This window comes from Anomaloglossus baeobatrachus, chromosome 4 (assembly GCF_048569485.1).
Source record: "Anomaloglossus baeobatrachus isolate aAnoBae1 chromosome 4, aAnoBae1.hap1, whole genome shotgun sequence".
Taxonomy (NCBI): domain Eukaryota; kingdom Metazoa; phylum Chordata; class Amphibia; order Anura; family Aromobatidae; genus Anomaloglossus; species Anomaloglossus baeobatrachus.
The window spans coordinates 509,778,424-509,796,469 of record NC_134356.1 but is presented as its reverse complement, the minus strand read 5'-3'; the positions used below and the strand labels follow the sequence as shown (position 1 = coordinate 509,796,469).

The 18,046-nt window shown below is 43.8% G+C and overlaps 1 protein-coding gene across 1 annotated transcript in view; it reads right to left on the bottom strand.

Moving 5' to 3' along the window:
• Positions 1-18,046, bottom strand: part of SH3GL3 (SH3 domain containing GRB2 like 3, endophilin A3) — a 124,120-nt gene that overhangs the window by 18,296 nt on the left and 87,778 nt on the right. Inside the window, exons 6-7 of the mRNA XM_075342771.1 lie at positions 16,294-16,452; positions 4,811-4,914 (exon numbers count right to left, since the gene is read on the bottom strand). Of these exons, the coding sequence (XP_075198886.1) occupies positions 4,811-4,914; positions 16,294-16,452 (263 nt within the window). The remainder of the gene's footprint in view (positions 1-4,810; positions 4,915-16,293; positions 16,453-18,046) is intronic.

The window sequence follows — 18,046 nt, the reverse complement described above, 5'->3', positions numbered from 1 at the left end:
CCTCTCTCATACTCGCCGCTCCCCGATCACCAGCGCGGCGAGGAACAGCTGTGCAGAGAATACGCGGCAACAATTACTATAAATATGCAGGCCGCTCATTAATCAATCTCGTATTCCCTGCTTTCCCCACCCACCGGCGCCTATGATTGGTTGCAGTCAGACACGCCCCCCACGCTGAGTGACAGCTGTCTCACTGCACCCAATCACAGCAGCCGGTGGGCGTGTCTATACTGTGCAGTAAAATAAATAAATAATTAAAAAAAACGGCGTGCGGTCCCCCCCATTTTAATACCAGCCAGATAAAGCCATACGGCTGAAGGCTGGTATTCTCAGGATGGGGAGCCCCACGTTATGGGGAGCCTCCCAGCCTAACAATATCAGCTAACAGCCGCCCAGAATTGCCGCATACATTAGATGCGACCGTTCTGGGACTGTACCCGGCTCTTCCCGATTTGCCCTGGTGCGTTGGCAAATCGGGGTAATAAGGAGTTATTGGCAGCCCATAGCTGCCAATAAGTCCTAGATTAATCATGTCAGGCGTCTCCCCGAGATTCCTTCCATGATTAATCTGTAAATTACAGTAAATAAACACACCCGGAAAAATCCTTTATTAGAAATAAAAAAAACACAAACATATACCCTGGTTCACCACTTTAATAAGCCCGAAAAAGCCCTCCATGTCCGGCGTACTCCAGGATGGTCCAGCGTCGCTTCCAGCTCTGCTGCATGGAGGTGACCGGAGCTGCAGCAGACACCGCCACTCCTGTCACCTCCACGCAGCTAATGAAGGCAATAGCGCGATCAGCTGAGCTGTCACTGAGGTTACTCGCGGCCAACGCTGAATACAGCTGATCGCGCTATTGCCTTCATTAGCTGCGTGGAGGTGACAGGAGCGGCGGTGTCTGCTGCAGCTCTGGTAACCTCCATGCAGCAGAGCTGGAAGCGACGCTGGACCATCCTGGAGTACGCCGGACATGGAGGGCTTTTTCGGGCTTATTAAAGTGGTGAACCAGGGTATATGTTTGTGTTTTTTATTTCTAATAAAGGATTTTTTCGGGTGTGTGTGTTTATTTACTATAATTTACAGATTAATCATGGAAGGAATCTTGGGGAGACGCCTGACATGATTAATCTAGGACTTATTGGCAGCTATGGGCTGCCAATAACTCCTTATTACCATGATTTGCCAACGCACCAGGGCAAATCGGGACGAGCCGGGTACAGTCCCAGAACTGTCGCATCTAATGTATGCGGCAATTCTGGGTGGCTGCTGACTGATATTGTTAGGCTGGGGGGCTCCCCATAACGTTTTTTTAAATTATTTATTTATTTTCCTGCACAGTATAGACACGCCCACCGGCTGCTGTGATTGGGTGCAGTGAGACAGCTGTCACTCAGCGTGGGGGGCGTGTCTGACTGCAACCAATCATAGGCGCCGGTGGGTGGGGAAAGCAGGGAATACGAGATTGATTAATGAGCGGCCGGCATATTCAAAGTAATTGTTGCCGCATATTCTCTGCACAGCTGTTCCTCGCCGTGCTGGTGATCGGGGAGCGGTATGAGCCGAGGGAAGAAAAAAAACGAGCGCCAATGTAAGTATGACTGAGAACAGCAGAAAAAAAGGTAAGTATACTGAATTTAATTAAAAAAAAAAATAAAAATAAGATTGCTAGTGTAAAAGCGCACACGCATGAAACGTGCTGAACACGGACATACTCCGTGTGCGGTACGTTCAGGCACAGACCCATAGACTAAAGCGGGTCCATGCCTGCGTGCTGCCGGGCAAAAACGGACATGTTGTCCGTGTAGAAAAGCGCACACACGTACTTACCTCACGGACACACGTTCTGTGTGATTTTACGTTTGTGTGCCATCTACCATTGATTAACATGGGTCTCCGTGTGTACGTGTCTCCGGTACGTGCAAATACGTACTGCACACGTACAAATTACACGGATGTGTGTTGCGGGTCTTCAGGAGACTTTGCAAGCCAGTCTGGCTGCCAAGTAAGGGGACTTATAGCTGCAATGCTTCTCTGGGAAATATTCAAATTCTCTCTCCAGGAAAGGAGACAAATTCTAGTGCAGCGCCACCTATTGGCAGTAGCGATCCTAAAGGTCAAAAGTGGATTTTTAACAATCCTTTGCAATATGACTCAGGATATATATGCCAGATCAGAATCCCAATTTGCAGACACGGTGTTTCAGGGTGCTTGCCCCTCGTCAGTACAAAGTATGGGGTGTCTGATCCGGCTCATGAGAAGCTATGTGGGGACCACGGGGGAACACTATTCTCCTTAAGGAGACTTTGCAAGCCAGTTTGGCTGCCAGTAAGGGGACTTATAGCTGCCACACCCCTCTGGGAAATACATTTTGGGAAATTGTTTTTGTAATGTAAGTTTTATTCTGAAGTATTAAAAAGATTTATTTCCTCCAGTTGTGCATTTTTTTTCCCCAGCGTCTTGGAATGGAGATTAATACAGGAGCACATTTGTAAGACCTGGGCCACATGTGGATTGCGGTGTTTGTAATGTGTTAAAGGTTTTGAATATGGCACCAATGAAAATCTACTGTTCCTCTGGGCGCTTCTGATCTTATACAAAAGCATTTTCTCCAGTACATACATAGGGTGACTGAAGGCGGTATTGGGGTAGACACAGTCAACATACTGGTCCTGGCACTTTGTGACCCATCAAACAGGTCCAAGCCCATGGTGGTGCCTAATTTATTCGGTCGAAACAGAAAGCACCACAATTTACAATCCATCCAGTATCTCTGTTTTTGTATGTAATGCTGTTAACCTGGATCCAATATTTTTAGCCAAACCAAGGAGTAGATAAAGAAAATAGACATGGAAGATTTTGATCCATTCCTGGCTTAAAGGGAGCCTATCACCAGGTTTTTCCCATATGAGATGCGGTCACTATCATCAGTGAGCTCTTATATACAGTATTCCAGAATACTGTATATAAGAGCTCAGGCTGCTGTGCAGAATGTAAAAAACACTTTTATAATACTCACCTAGGGGATGGTCCGGTCCGATGGGTGTCACTGCTCTCCAGTCCGGTGCCTCCTCTCTGCGGCGATCTTCGTCCTTCTTCTGAGCCCGTGTGCATGGCGTGTCTTTTGTCATCCACACCAGCTGACATTGAGGTCCTGTGCAGGCGCATTTTGATCTGCCCTGCTAAAGGCAGATCAAAGTATTGTAGTGCACATACGTGGGTGGTTTTTCACATTTCCTCAAGCCTGCACATTACAATACTTTGATCTGCCCTCAGCAGAGCAGATCAAAGTGCGCCTGTGCAGGACCGCAATGGCGGCATGGGCTGGATAGGAGGACGCAGATGGCAGCAGAGAGCAGGCGCTGGACCGGAGAGCACTGACACCTATTGGACAGGAAACTTCCCCTAGGTGAGTATTATAAAAGTGGTTTTTTTTACGTTATACGGAGTGGCCTGTGCTCTGATATACAGTATTCCAAAATACTGTATATAAGGCCGGTTTCAGACATCCGTGTTTAATCAGGTACAAGTCACACGCATATTTATGGTCATACTTGTGTCACAAGACATCCGTGTTTGCATACATATGACAGGTACCGGAGAAAACACGGGTCTGTGAAATAAAAAGATTTTCCATATTTACCTGCTTTCTTCGGCTCTGCTGCTTCTCGCTCCTGACTCCCGATCATTATATTCATTGATTATTCATCGCACTCAGGACCTGGAAGCCGGAGCATCGTGGGGACAGCGTTGGGTGCAGCACCGCCGAGGACAGCATTGCGGGGACAGGTGGGTATTCTGCAAGCACAGTGACATCCAGGTCATTGGAGTTCCCAATGAACTCTGATGACATCCTGATGACCTCCACGACACCCGCACTGCAGCTTCAAGGGGTTCATCAGAGTTCATTGGGAATTGTGATGAGTCACCGATGCTGTCACCGAGATGTTCCGGCTTCCAGGTTCTCACTACACATACCTACACATAAACACACACACTCACACTCTGCTGTATACTCACCCAGCGATGTGGTCCCCAACACTGAAGTCCCCAGCGATGATCCAGCTTCCAGCTCCACAGGGTACTGAATATTCAGTGAGTATAATGAGCGGGGGTCAGGAGCGGGAGGCAGCAGAGCCGGAGGCAGCACCGCTGGATACAGGTAAATATAGAAAATATTTTTATTAAAAAGACCTGTGTTTTCTCCAGTATGTGTCACACTGATGTCACACGGATCACACCAGTGTGCGGTCCGTGTGACACCCATGCTGCCGGAGAAAAAACTGATGTTTGCGTGTGTGCGTGCGGGGCCACGCGGGTGACACGGTCTGTGTGAAAACACGGACATGTGAATAACAGCATACAATAACATGGGTACGTGTGGCATCCGTGTTAGAAACGGATGTTACACGTACCTGAAACATGGACGTCTGAAACCAGCCTAAGAGCTCACTAGTGGCGGCCACAGATCAAAGTCACCAAATCTGGTGACCGGTTCCCTTTAAAAAAATCAAAATACGGCATCAAATACCTGCCAAAAAAGTACACATGTGAATCTGGTCTCAATAGAAGTTTGTCATTAATCTACTTTTTAGAAATCAGATTTTTGGAAGGGGTGTTGTAATTTTCATGCTGTGATGTCATCTTGCTCCTTAGGTGACGGTACGTGCGGCTGACAAGATGGTTTCCTACAATCTTATCACAATGGATAAATTACAGCATTTTATCATAGAGAAAATTAATAAGATCAGTATACAAAAACAGTGTGGAGAGCTACTCATAAGGAACCAAAACATTGGCTGATCTCACCTGTTATGTAACCTGCTGTGGAGTTCTTCCATGATCTGTGTGCATTGTCTGTGGTAGTCTAGTGCCGCATCTATGAATACTGCCAGCTGGCTCACCTGCTCTATCTGGAAGAGGAGGGCGCAGATTAGTAACATGACATTTCCAGTCTAAATTCTGCAGAAAATGACAAATGCTCATTTAAAAGGCTCTGAATATTCATTTCCTATTTATTTCTTAAACTTATTGGGGTAATCTGTAGCTCAGACTTAGGCGGGCATTGCACGCTGCGACATCGCAAGCCGATGCTACGATGCCGAGCGCGATAGTCTCCGCCCCTCGTCGCAGCTGCGATATCCTTGTGATAGCTGCCGTAGCGAACATTATCGCTACGGCAGCTTCACATGGACTCACCTGTCCTGGGACGTCGCTCTGGCCGGCGACCCGCCTCCTTATTAAGGGGGCGGGTCGTACGGCGTCACTGCGACGTCACACGGCAGGCAGCCAATAGGAGCGGAGGGGCGGAGATAAGCGGGATGTAAACATCCCGCCCACCTTCTCCCTTCTGCATATCCTACGGGAGCCGCGGTGACGCCGGTAGGAGATATTCCTCGCTCCTGCGGCTTCACACACAGCGATGTGTGCTGCTGCTGGAGCGAGGAATAACATCGGACCATCGCGTCAGCGTAATTATGGATTACGCCGACACTACACCGATGATACGATTACGATGCTTTTGCGCTCGTTAATCGTATCATCTAGGCTTTACACACTACGATGTCGCCTGCGATGCCGGATGTGCGTCACTTTCAATTTGACCCCACCGACATCGCACCTGCGATGTCATAGTGTGCAAAGTACCCCTTAAGGCCCCTTCACACACAGAGATAAATCTTTGGCAGATCTGTGGTTGCAGTGAAATCATGGACATATTGTTCCATTTGTACACAGCCACAAACCTGGCACTTATTGTCCACAATTTCACTGCAACCACAGATCTGCCGCAAATTATATTTGTGTGTGTGACAGGGCCTTTAGAGAAATCTGCATCTTCTGCAGTTATCTAATCTAATATATTACAAAGTTGCTTAGGCTATGTGCCCACGGGACCTTGTTTCTGGGGATTTTGCTGCAGAAAACCTGCAGATTTTTCTGGATTTTCCAGATAAATCCGCAGGTTATAGCATGTACAGTCACTCATGGGACATGGGGAGTGCTGTGTCCACGCTGCGGAAAGTGCGGCTGCCGACCTTGCTGCGGATGTAGGCATCCGCATGTATAATTGCATGTCAATTATTCATACGGAATTACCTGCGGATGTCCCGGCCCTCCGCTATGGAGATAGGAGGCCGGGACGTCCGCAGGTAGGCCGCATGAATCTCTGCATGTTTCCCGCAGCTATTCTGCTGTAATCTAGCAGATAAAAATAGCTGCGGATGCCGGCGGGCAGCTGCGGGAAACATGCGCTCGTACCATCGGATACATCCGCAGGTACGAGCGCCCAGTACAGTTCCCATTAAGGAGAGACTCTGGTGGTCCAGCCTCTTTGTTTTGAAAATCTCATAGCGCTTTAGTGGTATTCAGGCATGCATCTTTTTTTGGTTGGTTTTCCACCTACAATGGGGACATGCTGGCTATTGTGATATAGAAGGGTCATCAAAATGAATGGTAGGAAAATTACTTTTTGTGCGTGTGCAAAATAACAAATCTTGTTTGCAGTCAATGGCGCACATTTTTATATAATTATGTTTTCAGAAGATCCTGAATACAAACTATGGACCCGACTCATGGAAGCTATCACTCCAGAAATCAGTCATATAAAGCTTTGAAGTGTCACGAAATGTTACCTCAGCTTCAAGTTGTGCCAAACCTTTGTGACTTGTTATTTACACTCAGCTCCAACAAATTGGGCAGAGCTGCGGTCATGACGAGTGGTGGCAATCATTACACCACAAATCTTACCCAACAGGCACTGGAGTGCACACAAAGGCAAATGCCAATCTTCATGAATAAGGAGCACCTGACTCCAGCATATCTTAATGTATTGGGCCCCAAGGATTTTTTGAGAAATCTGTTGGGTTGTACTCATTTATACCGAGTGGTATCGGTGTGCTGTCCGTGATTCTCAAAAACTCACTTGTATGCGTGATATTTTGATGACACACTCCAAAAAAAACGTACTTGTGAACAACACTCTAGACATTAATGGGTACATGTTCTCTCCGTGAAAAACACAGATAAAACACGTAAGTGAAAAACGGATCTTTGCATGAGGCCTTAAAGGGAATCTGTCAGGTGATTTTATCGTAGAATAATAATGTCACTAAATAGGGCTTAATGAGACCTTTCAGGATCGGTAACTTTTATAGCTGTATGTTATCCTGTTATCTTGTTGTTATCGCCATAGAATTCAGTGTGAGGTAGTAGCTAGTCAAGCATATGTAAATACAAACTGCATATTCACTGCTCCCCCTTCAACCTTCCAGTGCTGCCATCAGTGATAGTAAATCTGAACTGAATTTGCACCCCACCCATACTCCCTGACACCTCTGAGCAGTGAATATGCAATTTGTATTTACATATGCTTGACTAGCTACTACATCACAATGAATTCTACAGGAGCTTACAACAAGATAACAGCATAACGTACAGCTATAAAATGTACTGATCCTGAAAGGTCTCCTTTAAGCTGGGTTCACACTAAGCGACAGCGACAACGACGTCGCTGTTACGTCACCATTTTCTGTGACGTAACAGCGACCTTGTAAGTCGCTGTTATGATCGCTGCTTAGCTGTCAAACACAGCGACGCAGCAGCGATCATAACGTCGCTGTGCTACATGTGCAGAGAGCAGGGAGCCGCGCTTAGCGCTGGATCCTTGCTCTCCTAGGTACAGTACACATCGGGTTAATGAACCCGATGTGTACTGCAGCTACATGTCACAGTGCAGAGAGCAGGGAGCCGCGCACACTGCTTAGCGCTGGCTCCTTGCTCTCCTAGCTACAGTACACATAGGGTTAATTACCCGATGTGTACTGCAGCCACATGTGCACAGAGCAGGAGCCGGCGCTGGCAGCGAGAGCGGAGGCTGGTAACGAAGGTAAATATCGGGTAACCAGGGAAAGGTCTTCCCTTGGTTACCCGATGTTTACGCTGGTTACAGCTTACCGCAGCTGCCAGACGCCGGCTCCTGCTCCCTCTGCTCGCTTCATTTCGTCGCTCTCTCGCTGTCACACACAGCGATGTGTGTGTCACAGCGGGAGAGTGACGACCAAAAAATGAAGCTGGACATTCAGCAACGACCGGCGACCTCACAGCAGGGGCCAGGTCGTTGCTGGATGTCACACACAGCGACAGCGACGTCGCTGCAACGTCACAGAAAATGGTGACGTAGCAGCGACGTCGTTGTCGTTGTCACTGTGTGTGACACCAGCTTAAGTCCTATTTAGTGATAACATTAGTATTCTAGTACAAAAACAAATGACATATTCCATTTAATCTGCTAAAGATACAATGCATGCTGCTTGGTCTTCTACCATATTTATTAAAATCTCTAATGTCCCCAGGGTGCCAAAACTGTGGACACGTCATATTTGTTATTGTCAGTTTTACAGATAATGTCATCACTTTATGTGACAGAAACAGTTTACATAACCTCACAAAAGCATATATTTTAGCAGTTTTATGAATTACCACTAGAGGGCAGCATAAAATAGTTTTTATCCTTGGTAAATTTCAAGTGGAAGTAAATGGACAATTTCCTGTCTACTGCTTTACATTACAATAGAGAACATTTAGGGCTGAGGCTAAACAACGATGTGTCACGGGACCAATACTATTTGTGAAACTTGTCTGTGACTCTCTGGCAGACTAACTCAATTTTACTGTAAAAAAAAAAAAAACAAAACAAAAAAAACAAAACAAAACAAAAAATAAAAACCAAAACAGCCAAATTTCAGACAAGACTTATGCGACTTACATTGAAGTTTATGGAGTTTATGGCAAGTGATACTCCTGCAATCTGTTACCAGCAACAGGAAACATTTGTGAAAGTGTCGCAGACGGTCATATGTCGCAATGTAAAGCTCTAACCTCTATTTCACCAAATGGCTGTAGCCTGAAGTTTCCCATATTCTAGTTCTGGGCTGGAGCTGGTTAGAGCCAAAGCTTTAGGGCAGCTTTTCTTGATCTATCTGTTTGGATCCCATTCTACACTTAATATGGAATCAGTCAGCAGATTTTTGCTTCCTAATCTGAGAGTAGCCTAATGTAGGGGCAGAAACCCTTATTCTGTGTGAGTTGCTGGGCTGCTTTCTGTAGTTTTAATAAAATCACTGTTTTATCTGCAGGAGATTATCATTAAAGGAGTAGTAAACCTTCTGCATGTTGTCCTCCACATTCATGAGCTCTATATATTCATGACCCCATTACTGACTAACAGCTTTCTACCTATGCACAGTGTGCACAGAAAGCTGCCAATAAGTGGTGTGGGTGTTTGTTTTTTTATTGAGCCCCGCATTTAGAGAGTTGGTAGATCTAAGATAAAATAAAGTGATACATCCCTGGAATGAGGGTCTCTGCCCCTACATTAGTAAAAACCTGGGGACAGATACCCTGTAAGTCTTGCACACAGTCATTAGAGTGCAAGAGCCATATATTAATCATTTCACCAGAAAAAAAGGTTTGTTTCTGAACAGTGGCCAGCTGTATAATTACAGTAACTAGTGCTCTGCATATTGGATTTCTATCTAGACTGCTACTTCTATCCCACTATTTTTTTTCTTTTTTTAATGAATAATAATGTGTCTGCCAATTCTGGGGGATGCATTTAACAATTGGAGAGGAGCACTGAGAACTGAATTATGCATACAGATGAACTAATTCAGTTCACAGTACATCACGCTTTGGGGAAACATAATAGATCATGCCGGCGTCACATGTCCCCTTTGAGTCAAAGTGCGCTGCAAAATTATTTTAAGGGCTCGTTCAGACAAGATGTTTTCGGTCCGTTTTGCAAACAGACTGATTGTATCCAAAGTGCTTGTGCTCGTCATGGATAGACTTCCTGCACTGCAAAACTTGCAGCGTGCCCCAGAAAGATCAATACAATGGCCGTGCGGCAGACAAGAACATGGAGCTACACATGGTGCCAATCAGGTCCAGTTTGAATGGGACTGGTTTGATTTTTTTACAGTCTTAGGCCTGTTTCAAACGTCAGTGAAAAACACAGGCGTTTTTCACTTGACATGTTAAAAACACATATATCCCTCCGTGTGCCGTGATTCACGTGGGTTGTCCATGTGCAATCCGTGATCTGCACTCCGTAATACATGATTGCACATGGAGATAAACTCACCTGTCCCCGCTTCTGCTGTCCATGGTGCTGAACTCTTCGTCTCTGCTGTGTTTCCGCCCCGCTGCAGCTACTTCCGGGTCGGCTGTTCCTGCATACATGAACATGCATGCAGTAATGAGCCGGCTCTGAAGCAGAGGCAGCTGAAGCCAGGAGACAAGCAGCGCCGGAGAAGAGGAGTTAAAAATGCTTCTTATTTTCAATGTCCATGTTTTTCTGGTACTTGTTTCACGGATCACACCACTGTGTGGGCCGTGGGACATCAGTGATGCCAGAAAAAAAAGGACATGTCTCCGTGTGGAGAACACGGACATGCGTGTACACCGCACGGAGACATGGTCAGTGAAAAATCAGTGATGTGTGCGCAGACCTATTGATTATAATGGGTCTTTGTATGTGCGTGATTCTGGTATATAAAAAAAATGTCATATACGTACCAGAATCACTGACATCTGAAACAGGCCTTAGGCGGGGAGCAGCTCTCGCTCCGGGCATTATCAACTGTACACAAATCACAAATCGACAGTCCGTTTTCAACTTTAGGTAACATTCCCACCAGCTGCCATATCGGGGCCTGACAATTCCGTTACAATATGCATGTCTTCCATTTTAATTTGGATTATCAAAGAAAAATTGCATAGAATGGCTACAGATTTAACCCTTGGTAATTGTGCTGCATTTCCATGGCAACTTCACATCAAAATCTGCATTCAAGACATGCAAATTTAGTGGCAAATTAGTCTAAAGCATAAAATTACCGCACATGTGAATCCACTCACCATGTTATTGTACAGAGTGAAATCAGATCCAATATTATTCCTGCAGAATATCAATGAAGGTATTAGATTAATTTTAGATTCCTGTGATAAAGGTTAGCATCCCCCAATAGGCTCATTGCTATGGATGTAGGTCAATAGTATTGATGCATGTATAATCTAATTCACTCATTATCAGACAAGCAGGCGGTGTTCTTCATATAGCCCCTATATATATATATATATATATATATATATATATATATGTCTGTTTGGTAAACCAGGTCACTTCTGCCGTTACTTGGTGCTTCTAGTATATAAGGAAGAACGCAGTGTAGTAGATGAGCAATTATCATGCAGCTTCCCTGCCCGATCATCTGAGGAATTCTCCAGTGTGTGAAAGTGGCAATTATAACAAAAGGCATAAAATACGGATAATTCTATAATGTATCACTTCAGGTTTATTAAGTAGGTTGACTGTGACCACAATATTGGTGACTGATGCTTAGGAAAGACTGGGGGGGGTCTGACCTCTGGCACCCTGATGCTCAGCTGATATCAGTGCTAGCGGCAAGTGGATGTGAACCGAATATGAGGCTGGAATACTATGGCTCCAAACACTGTGTGGTAGCTGTTCTCAAGTATTAAGGCTCAGCTCCCATTCACTTCAATAGTTTAGCTTCAGTATTACAATTAGGGAGGATACCAGTTATCAGACCCCAAAATATCTGATATTAATTAACTATCTTCAAAATATGTCATCGATATCTACATATTAGAGAACATTGAGATAGGTGATAATTAGCTAATCACTGGGGGTCTTATTTCTGAGATCCCTACCAATCCCAAGAATGGTCCTCTCAAGTGCTCAGCAGAAATGTAGACGTACTGGACAGGCTTCTGGACATAGCCAAGTGTTGACAAAGATAGAGTCCCATTCTCAGAATCAGTCAGGGTCCTAATGGGCGATCAGAAAGTTATTAATTAATAAATAATTACAGGGAAAAAAATGATGCATAGTTCCCCCTAATTTTCCTAACCAGGACAGGTAAAGTAGCAGCTGTGGGTTGCAACCCTCAGTTGAATTGTACCTTGGCTGGTTATCAAAATAGAGGGAATCCCAAGCTGGTTTTTTTGGGTTTTTTTTCTTTGTTTTAATGTGCGGGATCCCCCCATTTTCATAACTAGCCAAGGTACAGCAGAGAGCTGGCGCCTGGTATTATTAAGGTGGAAAGGTCGATAATTATTTGGCCCTTCCCAGCCTAAAAATAACAACCTGCAGTCACCCAGAAGGGGTGCAGCAATTAAATACACAAAATCTGGCATTGTACTCATCTCTTCCCAACTACCCTGGTATGGTAGTAATCGGGGTACTGGTTTATGGGGTTGATTGCAGATGTAAATTGACAGCTAGCATCAAGCACTGGTGTTAGACACCCACCCATTACTATCAGAAACTCCCATTACTAACCCAGTACATGTAAATGGAAAAAAGAACACAAAAACATATTTTATTTAATAAAACACCCCACGACTCATCCTTATTCACCAATTTATTTTAAAAAAAAAAAAGCCTTGAAGTTCCGCCGTAATCCACATGGAGGTCCCACGACGTTCCCCAACTCAGTGTCCCAGCCAAGGGCTGGAACAGCAGCCACTGCCGGCTCTCACACCGTGCTGTATGAGAACAAATGGCAGCTGTGACAAGCTCTAAAGTGATGAGAATACCGCGATTTACAGCAGCCGTGTCACACAGTAGCCACCACCGAGAGGATAGCATCTAAAATAAAACGCTGAACATCTGTGGTAGTAACGATAATAACACGAGAGGACAGATCATGATTTCATGTATATAATGACGTGTTACACATGATGATGACTTATGTATTGTGCACAGCACATAAGTACATATTTATTATCACATCCAAGGAAGCAATTATGTCCTCAACACCCAGAATAGTCACTTAATTCCTCCTTTCCGCCTGACAGAATGTTTGCAGTATGTCAGCATGTGATTGTACTAATAATGGAAGTAAGTGATTTATTCACAAATAAACACCTTTCTCACTTAAGCCGTATTACTAACAGCTACTTCTGTATGCTATATATACCCATTTCTGCTTCTATTTTGTCAGTACAGTGGTCCATGATTTGTTCCAGGACACTCATACTCATTGTAATTTAAGTCTATGATTTATTTATTTTTTTTATGTTTTTGGGAAAAAAAATTATGTTGGCAACATTGTCGAAGACAACTCATCGTATAGTAAAAACAATCTAGAGACTCCCTGATGTATAAAGTAAAAAGGCCCAGACAAAGAAGTACAGTACATGTAGTACACACAGAAAGCAGTATATGCAGTAGAGGTAAAGGTAATTACTAGAAATGGGTGAACCCACAGATGTTCAGGAAATCCGGCTGGACTTAAAAGTCTGGTTTGGGACCGAACCCCATATAAGTCTATAGGAACTCAAACTGGTGAGCTGTAAAATGGTGTTATTAAGGGCCAGAGTGTTGCAAAAGGAAGCAAAATGGGGATTAAAGCAGGACAATTTACTCACCTAGTTTTCGCACGGCAGTCACCCTGCTTCTGGGACTGCTAATTAAACCTTATGAATATGCACTGCTTCCCCACGCCCACATTCTGTGACCGCATCTGTGATTGGTTGCAGTTAGACTGCCGGTATCTGTGACTGGTTGCCCTAACACAAGTTGTCTGGGTCCCGGAGTGGAGTGTAAAAAATAAATAAATAATTAAAAAAATGATGCAGGGTCCCTCGTATTTTGATACCTAGCGCAGATAAAGCAGACAGCTGTAGTGTGTTATATTGGCTGTGTATCAAAACACGAGGGTTTCCATGACTTAAGCCTGCTTTACACCAGGCAATCTATCGTGCGATAGATCGTCGGGGTCACGGTTTTTGTGACGCACATCCGGCATCGCTGGCGATGCCGGCCTGTGTGACACCTCCTAGCGACACAGTATCGCTCACAAATCGTGAGTCGGGTACTGCTCGTTAGGTTCCATAATATCGGTTACTTTAGTTGACCATCGTTTCCGTGGTAGCACACAGGGCTGTGGAGTCGGTAAGCCAAACCTTCGACTCCGACTCCGACTCCTCAAATTCTCTTGCACCGACTCCGACTCCGGCTCCGACTCCGACTCCGGCTCCGACTCCGACTCCGACTCCTACATATATTGCTTATAGTTAGGTGAAAAATTTATTGTAGTACATGAATATGTGTATGTGAACATCAGACATTTAATAATTTTTATGATACAATAATCAAGATATTTGGATAGAACATAAAATATATTTATTGGAATACAACTTTAGAACACAAAAAACTGTAATAAATTGTAAATATGTAATACACTATGTAATATACAGTAGATTACATATATATCTTGTGTGTGTATATACACTGTATATATACATATATATATATATATATATATATATATATATATTTTACATATTTACAATTTATTAGTTTTTTGTGTTCTAAAGTTGTATTCCAATAAATATTTTATGTTCTATCCAAATATCTTGATTATTGTATCATAAAAACAATTAAATGTCTGATGTTCACATTGTACTACAATAAATTTTTCACTTAAATATAAGCATTATACTAAATGTTATTATTTAGTAAAATATTCAGCACATTCTGCATTGCACTCCTGTCCCCAATTTATTATATATTTTAGGAGTCGGAGTCGGTGCATTTTATACCGACTCCGACTCCGACTCCGACTCCACCAAAATGAGCTCCGACTCCGACTCCGACTCCACGACTCCGACTCCGACTCCACAGCCCTGGTAGCACACGTCGCTCCGTGTGACACCACGGGAACGATGAGCAGCTCACCTGCCTCCCGCGGCCGCCGCCGTCTCTATGTGGAAGGAAGGAGGTGGGCGGGATGTTTACATCCTGCTCATCTCCGCCCCTCCGCTTCTATTGGCCGGCGGCCGTGTGACGTCGCTGTGACGCCGAACGTCCCTCCCACTCCAGGAAGTGGACGTTCGCCGCCCACAGCGAGGTCGCACGAGAGGTAAGTATGTGTGACGGGGGTTACTACCTTTGTGCGACACGGGCAGCGATTTGCCCGTGACGCAAAAAGGACGGGGGCGGGTACGATCGATTGTGAAATCGCACAATCGGTCGTACCGTGTAAAGCAGGCTTAAGGATATTTGATTTTGTTTCGAAACGCATAATGTCCGACATGAGGCTTTTCTCCTCTGTACATTTTTGGAACCTGATTTTAATATGAATTGAATAAATGGAATTTTAATTTTCCCATTTGTCCAAGGATGTTGTTGCTGGAGCTTCATGTTCATTGTTGACGCATAAGCCTGCCTTTGTTCCGTGCACTGCCCTGAACTGAATTTCCAGATATCCAGATTGGTATGGTGAGCTGAATCAAACAATTTAACCTCTATATATACAGTATGAGCGTCACATAGAACCCTACATACAGTAAGACCCCAAAAAGCCCCTTATATACAGGATGAGCGCTCATATAGCTCCCTGTATACAGTACGAACCACCACACAGTCCCCCTATATATAGTGAGTCCACTGTATACAGTATGAGCCTCACACAGAACCCTACATACAGTAAGAGACCCCCACAAAGCCCCCTATATACAGGATGAGCTCTCACATAGCCCCCTATATACAGTATGAACCACCACACAGTCCTCCTATATATAGTGAGTCACCTATATACAATGAGCCTCACATAGAACCCTACATACAGTATGAGCCTCCACATAGCTCCCTATATACAGTATGAGACTCCACCTAGTTCCCTACACACAGCACAAGCCCCCACAAAGCCCTTAAATACACTATAAGCCCCCATATTACCCCCTACATATGGTATGAGATCCCACACAGCCCCCTATATACATGCACACATCCATATACCAAAAAAATAAAAACACATACTTTCCTCACTCCCATTCCCCCAATGCTGCAGTCTCAATCGTACATCCTAATTGGTGGAAGAAGGAGCCTGCTCCTCTCTCTTCCACTAATTAATTCACTGCTATCCACATCCGTGATGTCTGGCAGCGGCAGGCATGGTGCGGCTCATGGGCCATATGAGGGTTTGTTTTTTAAAGGACGAGTTGTACTTTTGAATGACACCATTCATTTTACCATATAGTGTACTGGAAAATGGGAAAAAAATTCCAAGTTTACCATGGTCACTATATGGTAAAATGGACATGGCAATATGATGCTACATGTTAGTACGAGTACGAAGATACCAAATGTGTACAGTTTTTTTTATCATTTAGCACAAGGCAGAAAATACTTATGGGAAGTAAATATGTAAAGTAACTTATGAGTATTTTACTGCATTTCCCACATCACTTTCCATACTTACATCATTTTCTAGAAAATTAAACATGCTTCGTTCTGCCAGTTCTTTAGATTCATCAAACTTTTCCACCGCTAGTCGAATTTCTTCATCTGGAATCTTTCCTTGTCTCTTCTTCTTATAATCATAATCTAAGCGGCGGCCTTCCAACTTTTTCAAATGATACTGAAAATTGGTACATAAAAGAAAGTAAGCCATCCATTCATTTACACTTACTGAGTAGGATGATACTGATTTTTCACATGAAGTAATGTGCAAATGTATTAGACAGGTGTGGAAAAATGCTGCAAAGTAAGATTGCTTTCAAAACTACAAGTGTTAAGAGTTTATTGTTATCAATTATCAAAATGCAAAGTGAATGAAGAAGAGAAATCTAAGTCAAATTAATATTTGGCATGACCTCCCTTTTGTTCATGCCTCAGTTCTTGTAGGTACACTAACACAATATTTGAAGGAGTTCAGCAAGGAAGTTGTTCCAAATATCTAGAACTAACCATAGGTCTTATGTGGAGGTCAGGTTGTACAAATCGTTCTGTTCATGTAATTGAAAACAGACTCAATGAAGTTGAAATCAGGGCTTTGTGGGGACCATATCATCACTTTTAGGACTCCTTACTCTTTTTTACACTGAAAATACTTATTAATGACATTGGCTGCACGTTTGGGGTGGTTGTTCTGCTGCAGAATAAATTTGGAACCAATCAGACGCCTCCCTAATGGTAATGATGGATAAGAATCTGCCTGTATTTCTCAGCATTGAGGACACAATTAATCTTAACCAAATCCCCAACTCAACTTATAGAAATGCAGTTTCAAAATTGCAAGGAACCTCCACCATGCTTTACTGTTGCCTGAAGACGCTCAGTATTGTAGCGCTCATCAGCTCTTTGGCAAACAAACCGACTTCTGTCACAGCCAAATATTTCACATTTTGACTCCTCAGAACAGAGCACATGCTGCCATTTTTTTTGCACCCCGGTTCCTATGTTTCCATGCATAGTTGAGCTGGCTGTTATTGCTTTTCGGACAGAATTTTTCCACCAAGACCACATCTGGCTAAACCTTTCCAAACAGTAGATGGGTGTAGCTGGATCTCACTACTTGATGTCAAAATGGCAGTGCTGGACATCTTTCTATTTCGAATAGAATTAACCCCTTCAGCCCCCGGGCAATTTCCGTTTTTGCGTTTTTGTTTTTTTGATCCTTTTCTTCCGAGAGCCGTAACTTTTTTATTTTTCCGTCAATCTTGCCATATGAGGGCTTGTTTTTTGCGGGACAAGTTGTACTTTCAAATGAAACCATAGGTTTTACCATATAAAGTACTGGAAAACAGCAAAAAAATTCCAAGTGTGGAAAAACTGCAAAAAAAGTGTGATCGCACAATAGTTTTTGGGATGTTTTATTCACCGTGTTCACTATATGGTAAAACTGATGTGTGGGTGTGATGCCTCCGGTCGGTGCGAGTTTGTAGACACCAAACATGTATAGGTTTACTTGTATCTAAGGGGTTAAAAAAAATTAACAAGTTTGTCCAATAAAAGTGGCGCACGTTTTGCGCCATTTTCCGAAACACGTAGCGTTCTCATTTTTCGGGATCTATGGCTCAGTGACGGCTTATTTTTTGCGTCTCGAGCTAACATTTGTAATGGTACCATTTTTGTGCAGATGCTACGTTTTGATCGCCTGTTATTGCATTTTGCGTAAAACATGCGGCGACCAAAAAAACGTAATTTTGGCGTTTGGAATTTTTTTGCCACTA